At 44.2% G+C, this 12,362-nt stretch overlaps 1 protein-coding gene across 2 annotated transcripts in view; it reads left to right on the top strand.

Annotated features, from left to right (window-relative positions):
• The window catches only part of LOC106567633 (galactosylgalactosylxylosylprotein 3-beta-glucuronosyltransferase 1-like), a 120,114-nt gene extending 108,314 nt beyond the window's left edge, over positions 1-11,800 (top strand). Inside the window, exons 3-7 of one of the 2 annotated variants that reach the window (XM_014137154.3) lie at positions 45-187; positions 850-1,370; positions 1,740-2,036; positions 5,012-5,117; positions 5,540-11,800. In XM_014137154.3, coding sequence (XP_013992629.2) covers positions 76-187; positions 850-1,370; positions 1,740-2,036; positions 5,012-5,098 — 1,017 coding nt within the window. In that variant the 5' untranslated portion in view covers positions 45-75 and the 3' untranslated portion in view covers positions 5,099-5,117; positions 5,540-11,800. Of the gene's footprint in view, positions 1-44; positions 194-849; positions 1,371-1,739; positions 2,037-5,011; positions 5,118-5,539 lie in introns of both variants that reach the window. The other variant, XM_014137153.3, reaches the window with a different exon arrangement.
• Positions 11,801-12,362: the final 562 nt, after the last annotated feature.

The raw sequence follows: 12,362 nt of genomic DNA, 5'->3' as shown, positions 1-12,362 counted from the left end.
GTATAATTGTGTTACCTTTTTTTAACCAAAAATGTGTGTTGCAGGTAATGACGTGGCTCAGGTTTGACCCCGGAGATGCCGAAGAGACGAGACATTCTGGCCATTGTGTTGATCGTGTTGCCTTGGACGCTACTTATCACTGTTTGGCATCAGAGTGCCATCACCCCTCTGCTAGCTGCTCGAAAGTGTAAAGGTCATTCCTCAATTTTCACATGTAGGGGGTTTTATGGTTAGTCTCTTGAGTAGAGGAGCAAGTTTGGTTTAATTATATCTATGCTTATTCTGGGATGCTCCATTTAATATAGTACACTTAAAATACATGATGAAAAAGAATGTCTACACATGATTTCCCAGCTTCATTTTTTACATTTTCCCACCACTTAACTTTTTATCTGAATATGCTGCATTTTCTATTACAAGACTTTTAACACAATGGCAAAAGGTTTTTGTTCATAATGAGCTGAACACTTCATCAGTGTATGAAAGAAAATATCAATTTGAGCACTATCAGTAGAAAATTGATTGTCCACAATATTAATTTCTCTAATCAGATTCACACCTTTAACTGACTCATATTAGTCTGACATCTAATTCATTACTTTATAAGTTAGTGATGAGTATATTATGTTTATCACAAGGAGATTACATGTCTAACAAAAGAGTATGGAGTTAGATTTCAGAACGACATGTTCATTAAACCTTTTGACTGAAATCTAACTCCATAACAGACAAAGAAGACTATTTGCACAATTAGATGATGTCTCTACGAAGGCCATCTCTATGGAAACGTACACATCCTATACAGTCTATAAACGTTTATTATACCAAAAACTTCTTTCCCCTTCTCAGATGACAGACATGAGAGTCGGCGAGACTCCCGGAATACCTTCACCTTCAAGGAGCCCTGCACCTCGGAGAACAACAAGGACATTGTGGAGGTTGTGCGCACCGAGTACGTCTACAGCCGCCAGCCGCCCTGGTCTGATGTCCTCCCCACCCTCCACGTCGTCACCCCAACCTACAGCCGGCCGGTCCAGAAGGCAGAGCTGACCCGTCTGGCCAACACCTTCCTCCACGTGCCCAACCTGCACTGGATCCTGGTTGAGGACTCTCATCGACAAACCCCGCTAGTCACCAGGCTCCTTCAGGAAACAGGCCTGAACTACACCCACCTTAACGTGGAGACACCCAGGAACTATAAGCTGCGTGGGGACATGAGAGACCCCAGGATACCCCGGGGAACCATGCAGAGGAACCTGGCCCTGCGCTGGCTCAGAGAGACCTTCAGCCCCAACAACAGCAACAGCCAGCCTGGTATCGTCTACTTTGCAGACGATGATAACACCTATAGTCTGGATCTGTTTGAGGAGGTGAGTGGAACAAGGAGAGATGCTGTGCAGTACAGAATTGTTTCCTCTTTAGCTACCAAAACAGGCAAAATGTTTGGTTTCAGTGCGCACTAGTATAATTAAATAAAGAGCATGGCTCCTTACAATATGCCACTAGATAAATGCACAGCTTCAACACATAGGCATCACTTGACACCTGCCCTAAACAAAGTTTATAAAAATGAATTCTGATATTTGAATATGATACAAATTAAAATAGCTATTTCCTCACATAAAATCATATATCAGATAATGAATACTTATTGATCCTTCTCCACCCATAGAATTACATAGAGCACTAATATCATAGGATCTTCATGGGCTCTACCATCTCTCTCCTTCCTCGTCTAGATGCGTTCAACAAGGAAGGTGTCTGTGTGGCCTGTAGCCTTTGTGGGCGGCCTGCGGTACGAGTCCCCTAAAGTCAATACCCTGGGCAAGGTTTACGGCTGGAAGACTGTGTTTGACCCCAACCGACCCTTTGCCATAGACATGGCTGGGTTTGCGGTGAACCTCCGCCTCATTCTCTTTAAGCCTCAGGCCTACTTCAAGCTGCGGGGAGTCAAGGGAGGATACCAGGAGAGCAGCTTACTGCGGGAGCTGGTCACCCTCAGCGACCTGGAGCCCAAGGCTGCTAATTGCACTAAGGTAAGGAACTAAGAGTTGTCTTGTGTGGCTCAGTTAATAGAGTATGTTGCTTGCAATTGTCACGGTTGTCATCTGGAAAGGACCAAAACACAGCGGGTTGTATACTCATCTTCTTTTAATAGGCGAAAGAAGGAAAACCAAACAAACACGTATACAAAAATAACAACAATGATGACCGACGAAAAGACAGTCTTGTCAGGCATAGACAGCTAAACAAGAAACAACCTCCCACAAATTACAAACACAAACATACCCTAATATATAGGACTCTCAATCAAAGGCAACTAGACAACACCTGCCTTCAATTGAGAGTCCACACCCCAATTAACTAAACATAGAAACAGACTAACTAGAAAGAACATAGACTAACATAGAGCAGTGACCAAAAAAACCCGGAATAAATAAATCAACTACCCTCTACATAATACACACACCCCGAACCACATAAACAAAATATCCTCGGCCACGTCCTGACCAAACTACAATAACAAATAACCCTTATACTGGTCAGGACGTGACAGTACCCCCCCTAAAGGTGCTAACCCCGGATGCACCTCATAAAATAAACAAAAAAAACCAAAACAACAACAACAAAAAATCCCCCTAAACTAAAGGGAGGGAAGGGAGGGTGGCTGCCGTCACCGACGGCACTTGTGCTACACCCTCCTTCCCCAACCCACCTATCCTGGAGGTGGCTCTGGTTCCGGCCTCCTGCCCTCCAGGTTGTAGGCAGACCCATTGGGGTCCGGGTCGTAGACAGACTCAAGTTGTGGCTCGTGGGCAGGTTCCCTCGTTTCCATGCTGTAGGCAGACTCATTTACAACACAGTTAGTCAATTTCAGTTCTGAGTCGTAGGTACACTCCTTCGGTTTCGGGTCGCAGACAGACTCACCCGGTTCTGGGTCATAGGCAGACTCCCTCGGTTCCAGGTCGCAGGCAGACTCCCTCGGTTCCGGGTCGCAGGCAGACCCCTTCGGTTCCGGGTCACAGGCAGACTCCTTTGGTTCCGGGTCACAAGCAGACTCCTTTGGTTCCGGGTCACAAGCAGACTCACCCAGTTCCGGGTCGCAGGCAGACTCCCTCGGTTCCGGGTCACAAGCAGACCCCCTCGGTTCCGGGTTACAGGCAGGCTCCCTCAGGTTCCGGGTCACAGGCAGACCCCTCTGGTTCCGGACTAGACACTGTTGCCGGATACTCTAGACTGCACACTGTTGCCAGATACTCTAGACTGCACACTGTTGCCGGATACTCTGGACTGCCCACTGTTGCCGGATACTCTGGACTGCCCACTGTTGTCGGATACTCTGGACTGCACACTGTTGCCGGATACTCTGGACTGCACACGGGTGCCGGATACTCTGGACTGCACACTGGTGCTGGATACTCTGGACTGCACACTGGTGCCGGGCTCTTGAGGCTGGGCCGCAATAGGCCTGGTGCGTGGGGCTGGTAGAGGTGGTACCAGCCTGGGAACACGCACCTCAGGGCTAGTGCGGGGAGCGGGAACAGGCCGAGTCGGACTGGGTTGACGCACTGGAAGCCTGATGCGTGGTGCTGGTACTGGAGGTATCAGCCTGGGAACACGCACCTCAGGGCTAGTGCGGGGAGCGGGAACAGGACGAGTTGGACTGGGCTGACGCACTGGAAGCCTGATGCATGGTGCTGGTACTGGAGGTATCAGCCTGGGAACACGCACCTCAGGGCTAGTGCGGGGAGCGGGAACAGGACGAGTCGGACTGGGCTGACGCACTGGAAGCCTGATGCGTGGTGCTGGTACTGGAGGTATCAGCCTGGGAACACGCACCTCAGGGCTAGTGCGGGGAGCGGGAACAGGCCGAGTCGGACTGAGCTGACGCACTGGAAGCCTGATGCGTGGTGCTAGTACTGGAGGTATCGGCCTGGGAACACGCACCTCAGGGCTAGTGCGGGGAGCGGGAACAGGCCGAGTCGGACTGGGTTGATGCACTGGACCGTAGAGGCGTACTGGCGGTCTCGAGCGCAGAACTGGCATCGCTCTTACTGGCTGGATGCCCACTACCCCCTGGCAAATGCGAGGCGCTGGTATAGCGCATACCGGCCTAAAAATACTTGGCCTCGCCACAGTACCCATTACCCCGAAACACGGGACCTGTCCATTCACTGGTTGCCCAGAAAAGGTACGGGGATTTGGCCTGGGGCTCAAACCTCGCCCAGCCAAACTACCCATATGCCCCCCCCAAAAAAAATCTTGGGGCTGCCTCTCGGGCTTAAACGCCAGTCGTGTTCCTCGGTAGCGTTCCCGGTCCTTACCCGACTTCCTCCATGGGCCCTCTCCGGCCAGAATCTGCTCCCACGTCCATTTCTCCCGCCAGTCCAAGTTGAAATCCCTTTGCTCCTTACTCCACTGCTTGGTCCATTTGTGGTGGGAGGTTCTGTCATTGTGTTTCACCTGACAGGACTGTTTGGCTGTCAGTTTCTTATTTTGTAGTTGTATAGTGTTCCGTTTAATAATTAAATATGATGAACACTAACTCCGCTGCGTTTTGGTCCACTCTCTCGCACGACAGCTGTTACAGCAATGCTAGGGTTGTGGGTTTGATTCCCACTGGGTCAGGCTGGTCTCATAGATGTAACATAGTAAATGAAAATCCAGGACAGTCAAATTAGTATGATTTGTTTAATATGGTTACATAAGACAGAATGTTACTTCAGGCAAAAATTAAAGAAAGGTGGTTGGTCGCTGTGGATGGTAGCCGTATAATGCAAATGTCTGGCAACCCAAAGGTTTCGAAACTCCTCACGGGCAACTACTTACATGTTTTGCTTCTTTGCAACTAGTTAGCATGTTAGCTAACCCCAACCTTAACCCTTTACATGAACTCCTAGCCTTAACCCCTAGCCTAGCTAACATTAAAGCGGTATAAAAATGCTTTAAACTACTTTCAACTAACTTTTCCACCCTTTTTACTTGAATTCCCCCCCCCCGCCCCAAACAGGTACTTGTATGGCACACTAGGACAGAGAAGCCTGTCCTGGTGAACGAGGGAAAGAAAGGATTTACGGACTCCAACGTGGAGATATGAAACTTATTTTGGAGCACAGGTAATAAGAGAGCTATAAAAGTTATTGGGTCTGGGATTAATTAAGTACCTTTCCCAAAGTTCCCAGGTTTTGCAGATGTTACCGGAATTTTGCAACCCTATGTCTGAGGGCTAACCTGGCTTTCTGAGCCCCTGTGAGCTTATTATTTCCACTAAAGGTTTTAATATTGTATTATTATTCATAGTATAAAGCTTTGCCGAATCTGTCTGAATTTGTATAACAGGGAAGTTATGATTTCATCTCATAACTCGACAGAAGATCCCTACATAAGATAGATAGTTTTATTAATGTGGTTTTGTTTTTAGTTTCTTCTCATTTCCCTAAACTATTCTCTCCGTGGTTGGAAGTAATGATGGAATAATTGTTGATTACGTATTTTCTTTGCACATCTCCCAAGCCCATATACCATTGTGTTATTGCAGGTTATATATGGCTGGGATTCCAAACGGACTGACAAAAGACAAGCTCCAGGCAAGCAGGATCAGGGTGAAATATATATTTACTGTAATACGACTGTAAAGGGAGTCAGACGGCCTTATTGTCTACTACAAGCAGTACACAGCTATGTATCAATACAGGCATAGAATATCAAAGCACAGATTCATGGAGGATGGTGATACTGTATCTAGCTAAGCGCTTTACTGATGCATCAATGGAAGACGCCCACAAGGAGCTCGCCAGTCGCCAGAGTGCAACTTAAACAAAAGACTGTCGGCGGTTCAGACAACTGGATGGCTTCATACAGTGGTCAACAGGAAGCATCCTTAACCCAGCTGACACAAACCAACATGATTGTAACCAGGTACTGGACCAAACTGAATCAATCAGGGGCCCCAAATGGCTTTTGTCTGTTGGTGATTAGGCTCCTTTTGTTGTGGAGCGGACTGTACTTGGGGTGCAGAACAGAGCTGGATAAAGTAGGTCTTGTCTGACTGGAGTCAGCATTGACACTGACAGACTGATCTGGAGAGGACATGAACCCTTCCCACGTCCCATTGTAAAACACTGAGCTATTCAGACAGCTCTGCTCCCTCAAACCTATCACTAATTAGCACACAAACATCCGCACGCATACACGCACAGAGTAATCAGCGTAGGAACAATGATTTAGTATAAGCCCCGCACTGTAATGCCAGCTTTTATTTGCTGTTGCACATCTTTTACTGACCATTTAACACTACTGATTTATATCAACACTTTAAGATCAGGGTCTATTGTCTGTTACAGTTTCTCAATCACATACAAGCATTTTTTTAACAATCGATTTTCAAAACAAAGTTCACAAGACAGAACTCTGTGGCTTTTCACAAAACAGTGAATGGTTGCCTTACCAAAATGTAGTTACCTTCTCAAAATATAAATGCATTAAATCAAAACTGAAATTGTACATTCAAAATTGCTAATTAATTCATCAAAAAAACACGACTGCCTGCAAAAAGATTAACACAACCATACTTATCTTGAATCCAAGTAGACACGAGAAAAAAATCCCAGTAGATCAACACATTTTCCTTGCAGTTACTAACTCATGATGATCAAAATTGTAAGTACAACTAACCAAAAGTGCAGAATTATGTGCAATTACTCTCCTTTTATGCGTATTTCACCAAACAATTTCATACACATTAAATCAAATATATTCCTGATAACAAACAAAATAAGCACATTGTGTGCAGGATTCATCGGTATCATCACAATCCAATTCCATTCCGTATTCAATACATAACTATGAGCAAACCAGGCTTTGTAGACTCCATTGGCGCACAGAAACACAATCCAAAATTGAAATAAGGAAAGGTGAATACAATGGAAGAATATAACTGGTATGAATGTATAGGGAGGCCTCAAAGCAAAACCTCTATAATGAAAGGTCACAATGTTGGCGAGGATAACTTAGGAGTAACCCAACTTTATCTGCATCCCTACAGTATGTGTACATGGTATGACACTGATGGGGTGATTTAGAATTTCATGCAGTAGTATTTACTGATTGCCAGAAACAGTGAACACAATTGCACACATTTCTCTTCTGAAGAATACAATGTGTTAATATTCTGTGACCAAAGCACTTAACAGTGAATATTGTATTTACCAATGACATTTGTACTTAAAGTCTTGCAAAAGGTGGTCTAAGAATTCCCAGAAGATACCGACCCTACCATTACTCTTGTTTACACTGGTATGTGAACGCAATCATAATTACATTAAGACAATGTGGAGCCAGTGCAAGATATGGGTTGGAAAACATACCTCAGTGCAGGGATGGGATATGCCACTGTACTTCAAATTTTACCTTTATAACAGTAGGGTCAGTATCTCCTGGAAAGTCTAACACGGAACCCAAACCGGCTGCGCGCGTGCGCCATCATGCATACATTTATTTTGCCCCCCCCCCCACACCAAACGCGATCACGACACGCAGGTTAAAATATCAAAACAAACTCTGAACCAATTATATTAATTTGGGGACAGGTTGAAAAGCATGAACTATTTATGGCAATTTAGCTAGTTAGCTTACTGTTGCTAGCTAATTTGTCCTGGAGATATAAACATTGAGTTGTTATTTTACCTGAAATGCACAAGGTCCTCTACTCCACCAATTAATCCACACATAAAACGGTCAACCGAATCGTTTCTAGTCATCTCTCTTCCTTCCAGGTTTTTTCTTCTCTTGACTTTATATTGCGATTGCCAACTTTCATAAATTAGGTGCATTACCGCCACCGACCTTGTTCGTCTTTCAGTCACCTACGTGGGTATAACCAATGAGGAGATGGCACGTGGGTACCTGCTTCTATAAACCAATGAGGAGATGGGAGAGGCAGGACTTGCAGCGCGATCAGCGTCAGAAAAAGAACTGATTTCTATTTTAGCCCTTGACAACGCAGACGCTCGTTGGCGCCCACGAGCAGTGTGAGTGCAATAATTGAATAACATAGATTTCTAAATTTATTTTGCAATGCTCGCACACGTGACGCGAGCTGTGTGGTCAGCCTGTAAGATATGCAAGTCAGGTACACCAGCAAAAAAATGATCAGAAGTTCTGTAAATGTATTTGAGCATTTGATGTTCTGCTATAGTTTGTTTCAAGACCAATCCAAAAATTCCTTGTATGCGATTGAGAAAAACTAATTTTGGAGTGAAATACGCATCACATTTTTTCACCTCTCCAACAAACAATAGGTAAGGACATTTGCCAATCAAACTAGAGCTAGACAATTAAATATGATTATTCCACAACACATACTACATCAGTCACAGGATAAATGCCTTCCCTTGAACATGCCATTTTCTAACCAGTCTGGACCCCAAATGGCACTTAATGATCTTTGATCTAATATTCAAAGGTCAACAGAGGGAATGTCTGCTTTGTAAACAACCACTGCAATTACACAAATTTACACCACATGTCAATGTCTCTTTTGGTTTCCTTGTTTGACATGGTTTATTGCGACTAACGGCTGATATTTTAATTTTTGTTCAAACATTGCAATGGTTTCCCTTTTTATAAAGTAAATTCTATACAGTCTTGGTCTCAGGGAAGACCAAATATTGAAGTGCAAAGCAAACATACAGCACAGTAACTCATAATTGCCAATATGATAAATATCACAACTAAAACTGACCAAGCCTGTCAATCAGTGTTCAGATGACACAGGTGTAATGTTTCATTTGGAAGTTTATTTTTTTACATTTATTTAACTAAGCAAGTCCTCTTTAGAATCCGCCCCTTTTTTTTCAATTTTTGCCTAAAATGACATACCCAAATCTAACTGCCTGTAGCTCAGGACCTGAAGCAAGGATATGCATATTCTTGATACCATTTGAAAGGAAACACTTTGAAGTTTGTGGAAATGTGAAATGAATGTAGGAGAATATAACACGTTAGATTTGGTAAAAGATAGTACAAAGAAAAAAACGTCTTCTTTTGTAGTCGTGACCAAATATTAATTTTCACAAAGTCTCCTCAGTTTGTATGATGGCAATTTGCATATACTCCAGAATGTTATGAAGAGTGATCAGATGAATTGCAATTAAATGCAAAGTCCCTCTTTGCCATGCAAATGAACTGAATCCCCCCAAAAGATTTCCACTGCATTTCAGCCCTGCCACAAAAGGACCAGCTGACATAATGTCTGTGATTCTCTTGTTAACACAGGTGTGAGTGTTGACGAGGACAAGGCTGGAGATCACTCTGTCATGCTGATTGAGTTTGACTGGAAGACTGGAAGCTTCAAAAGGAGGGTGGTGGTTGGAATCATTGTTCTTCCTCTGTCAATCATGGTTACCTGCAAGGAAACACGTGCCGTCATCATTGCTGTGCACAAAAAGGGCTTCACAGGCAAGTATATTGCTGCCAGTAAGATTGCACCTAAATCAACCATTTATCGGATCATCAAGAACTTCAAGGAGAGCGGTTCAATTGTTGTGAAGAAGGCTTCAGGGCGCCCAAGAAAGTCCAGCAAGCGCCAGGACCGTCTCCTAAAGATGATTCAGCTGTGGGATTGGGGCACCACCAGTACAGAGCTTGCTCGGGAAGGGCAGCAGGCAGGTGTGAGTGCATCTGCACACACAGTGAGGCAAAGACTTTTGGAGGATGGCCTAGTGTCAAGAAGGGCACCAAAGAAGCCACTTCTCTCCAGGAAAAACATCACGGACAGACTGATATTCTACAAAAGGTACAGGGATTGGACTGCTGAGGACTGGGGTAAAGTCATTTTCTCTGATGAATCCCCTTTCCGATTGTTTGGGGCATCCGGAAAAAAGCTTGTCCGGAGAAGACAAGGTGAGCTCTACCATCAGTCCTGTGTCATGCCAACAGTAAAGCATCCTGAGACCATTCATGTGTGGTGTTGCTTCTCAGCCAAGGGAGTGGGCTCACTCACAATTTTGCCTAAGAACACAGAATAAAGAATGGTACCAACACATCCTCCGAGAGTAACTTCTCCCAACCATCCAGGTACAATTTGGTGACGAACAATGCCTTTTCCATCATGATGGAGCACCTTGCCATAAGGCAAAAGTGATAACTAAGTGGCTCAGGGAACAAAACATAGATATTTTGGGTCCATGGCCAGCAAACTCCCCAGACCTTAATCCCATTGAGAACTTGTGGTCAATCCTCAAGAGGAGGTTAGACAAACAAAAACCCACAAATTCTGACAAACCCCAAGCATTGATTATGCAAGAATGGGCTGCCATCAGTCAGGATGTGGCCCAGAAGTTAATTGACAGCATGCTAGTGTGGATTGCAGAGGTCTTGAAAAAGAAGGGTCAACACTGCAAATATTGACTCTTTGCATCCATCAACTTCATGTAATTGTCAATAAAAGCCTTTGACGCTTATGAAATGCTTGTAATTATACTTCAGTATTCCATAGTAACATCTGACAAAAATATCTAAAGACACTGAAGCAGCAAACTTTGTGGAAATTAATATTTGTGTAATTCTCAAAACTTTTGGACACGACTGTGCCATAATGTATTATTCCAGCTCATGCACAATTTAGATTTTGGCCACTAGATGGCAGCAGTGTTTGTGCAAAGTTTTATACTGTTCCAATTAACCATTGCATTTCTGTTCAAATGTGCCTAATTGGTTTATTAATCACTTTTCAAGTTCATAACTATGCACTCTCCTCAAACAATAGCATGGTATTCTTTCACTAATAGCTACTGTAAATCGGACAGTGCAGTTAGATTAACAAGAATTTAAGCTTTCTGCCAATATCAGATATGTCTATGTCCTGGGAAATGTTCTTGTTACTTACCTCGTGCTAATCGCATTAGCCTATGTTAGCTCAACTGTCCCGTGGGGGACCCAACGATCCTGTAGAGGTTTTAAGAACAAACTCTTATTTACAATGACACCTACACCGGCCAAAGCCGGACAACACTGGGGCTCCTGAGTGGCGCAATGGTATAATGCACTGCATCTCGGGACTAGAGGTGTCACCACAGACATCTTGGTTCGATTCCAGGCTGTTTCCCAACTGGCTGATATTGGGTGTCCCATAAGGCAGCACCCAATTGGCCCAGTGTTGTCCGGATTTGGCAGGTGTAAACCGCCATTGTAAATAAGAACTTGTTCTTAACTGACTTGCCTAGTTAAATAAAGGTTCAACAAAAAATAGTGTGCCACCCTATGGGACTCCCAATCATGGCCAGTTGTGATACAGCCTGGAATCGAACCAGGGTGTCTGTAGTGACGCCTCTAGCAATGCCCTAGACTGCTGCACCACTCCAGAATGCTTTCATTTACATCATGACACACACAGAAAGTGATGATTTGTTAGCCAACACAATGATTCCAGTTGAAAATATGTTTTATTTTGTTAGGCTGGGATATTTAGTTCTAGTTCCATGTTTCAATAAATAAACCCCAGTTTGCATGACATTTCATGTCAATAAAATGGAAATAAATATTCTACTCAAGATGGATGAGGTGAGTTACCCCCATACAATGTACAGCACTTTGGGTCCCAGAGATAAACCAATGTGAAAATGCGATCCACTCATTATTATTGTCTATCAAAAGTACAGTAGCTTGGGAATGCAGTCAATGAATGTCCACAGCCATGCCCAGATCAGGAGTCTCTTCAAACATCTTACAGTCAGCTTCCTGCTCCTCAAACACAATGAGCTGCATGATGATGAAGAAACAAATAAAGGTAACTAAAAGATAGAGACTAAGTAAACAACTTTGTGAAACTAAGACTTGTCATGAGCATGTGTTAATGTACTATCTTTTCATTATTATTCTGACTGAGTGCTTGTAGTGAGTCCTACCTGGTTTACTCCCCTGTTGAGAAAAGGTCCTGGGAGGTAGAGTGTTTGCTGGGGGCTGATAAACCAGTGGCGCCGCAGGTTCAACCCATTGATGAAGACTGCCCCTTTGCCCCAACCCTGCAAACAATGTCGTAGGCACAGTGGTAGACTTACTGTGTCAATTGCATCAGGCCTCACATCATCAAGGGGCCTCATGAGCTGGGCATAAAACAAATAAATTCTAATCTCGCTTGAGGCCCCCCAATGCTCCAGCTCGAGGTGTGTGTGTGTCTGGGTAGTTGGATGGATAGTGTAATGGCGCCAAAGGAGATGGCTGCCGTTTTACAGGCGCCTAACCAATTGTGCTATTGTGTGTTTTTTCGCGTTATTTGTAAGTTATTTGGCACTTAATGTTTCTGCCACCATCTCTTATGACCGAAAAGAGCTTCTGGATATCAAGACAGCGATTACTGGACA

Source organism: Salmo salar, chromosome 13, assembly GCF_965601325.2.
Source record: "Salmo salar chromosome 13, fSalSal1, whole genome shotgun sequence".
Taxonomy (NCBI): Eukaryota; Metazoa; Chordata; class Actinopteri; order Salmoniformes; family Salmonidae; genus Salmo; species Salmo salar.
Note: the sequence above shows the minus strand (reverse complement) of the source record. Positions and strands in the feature narration are given on the sequence as shown.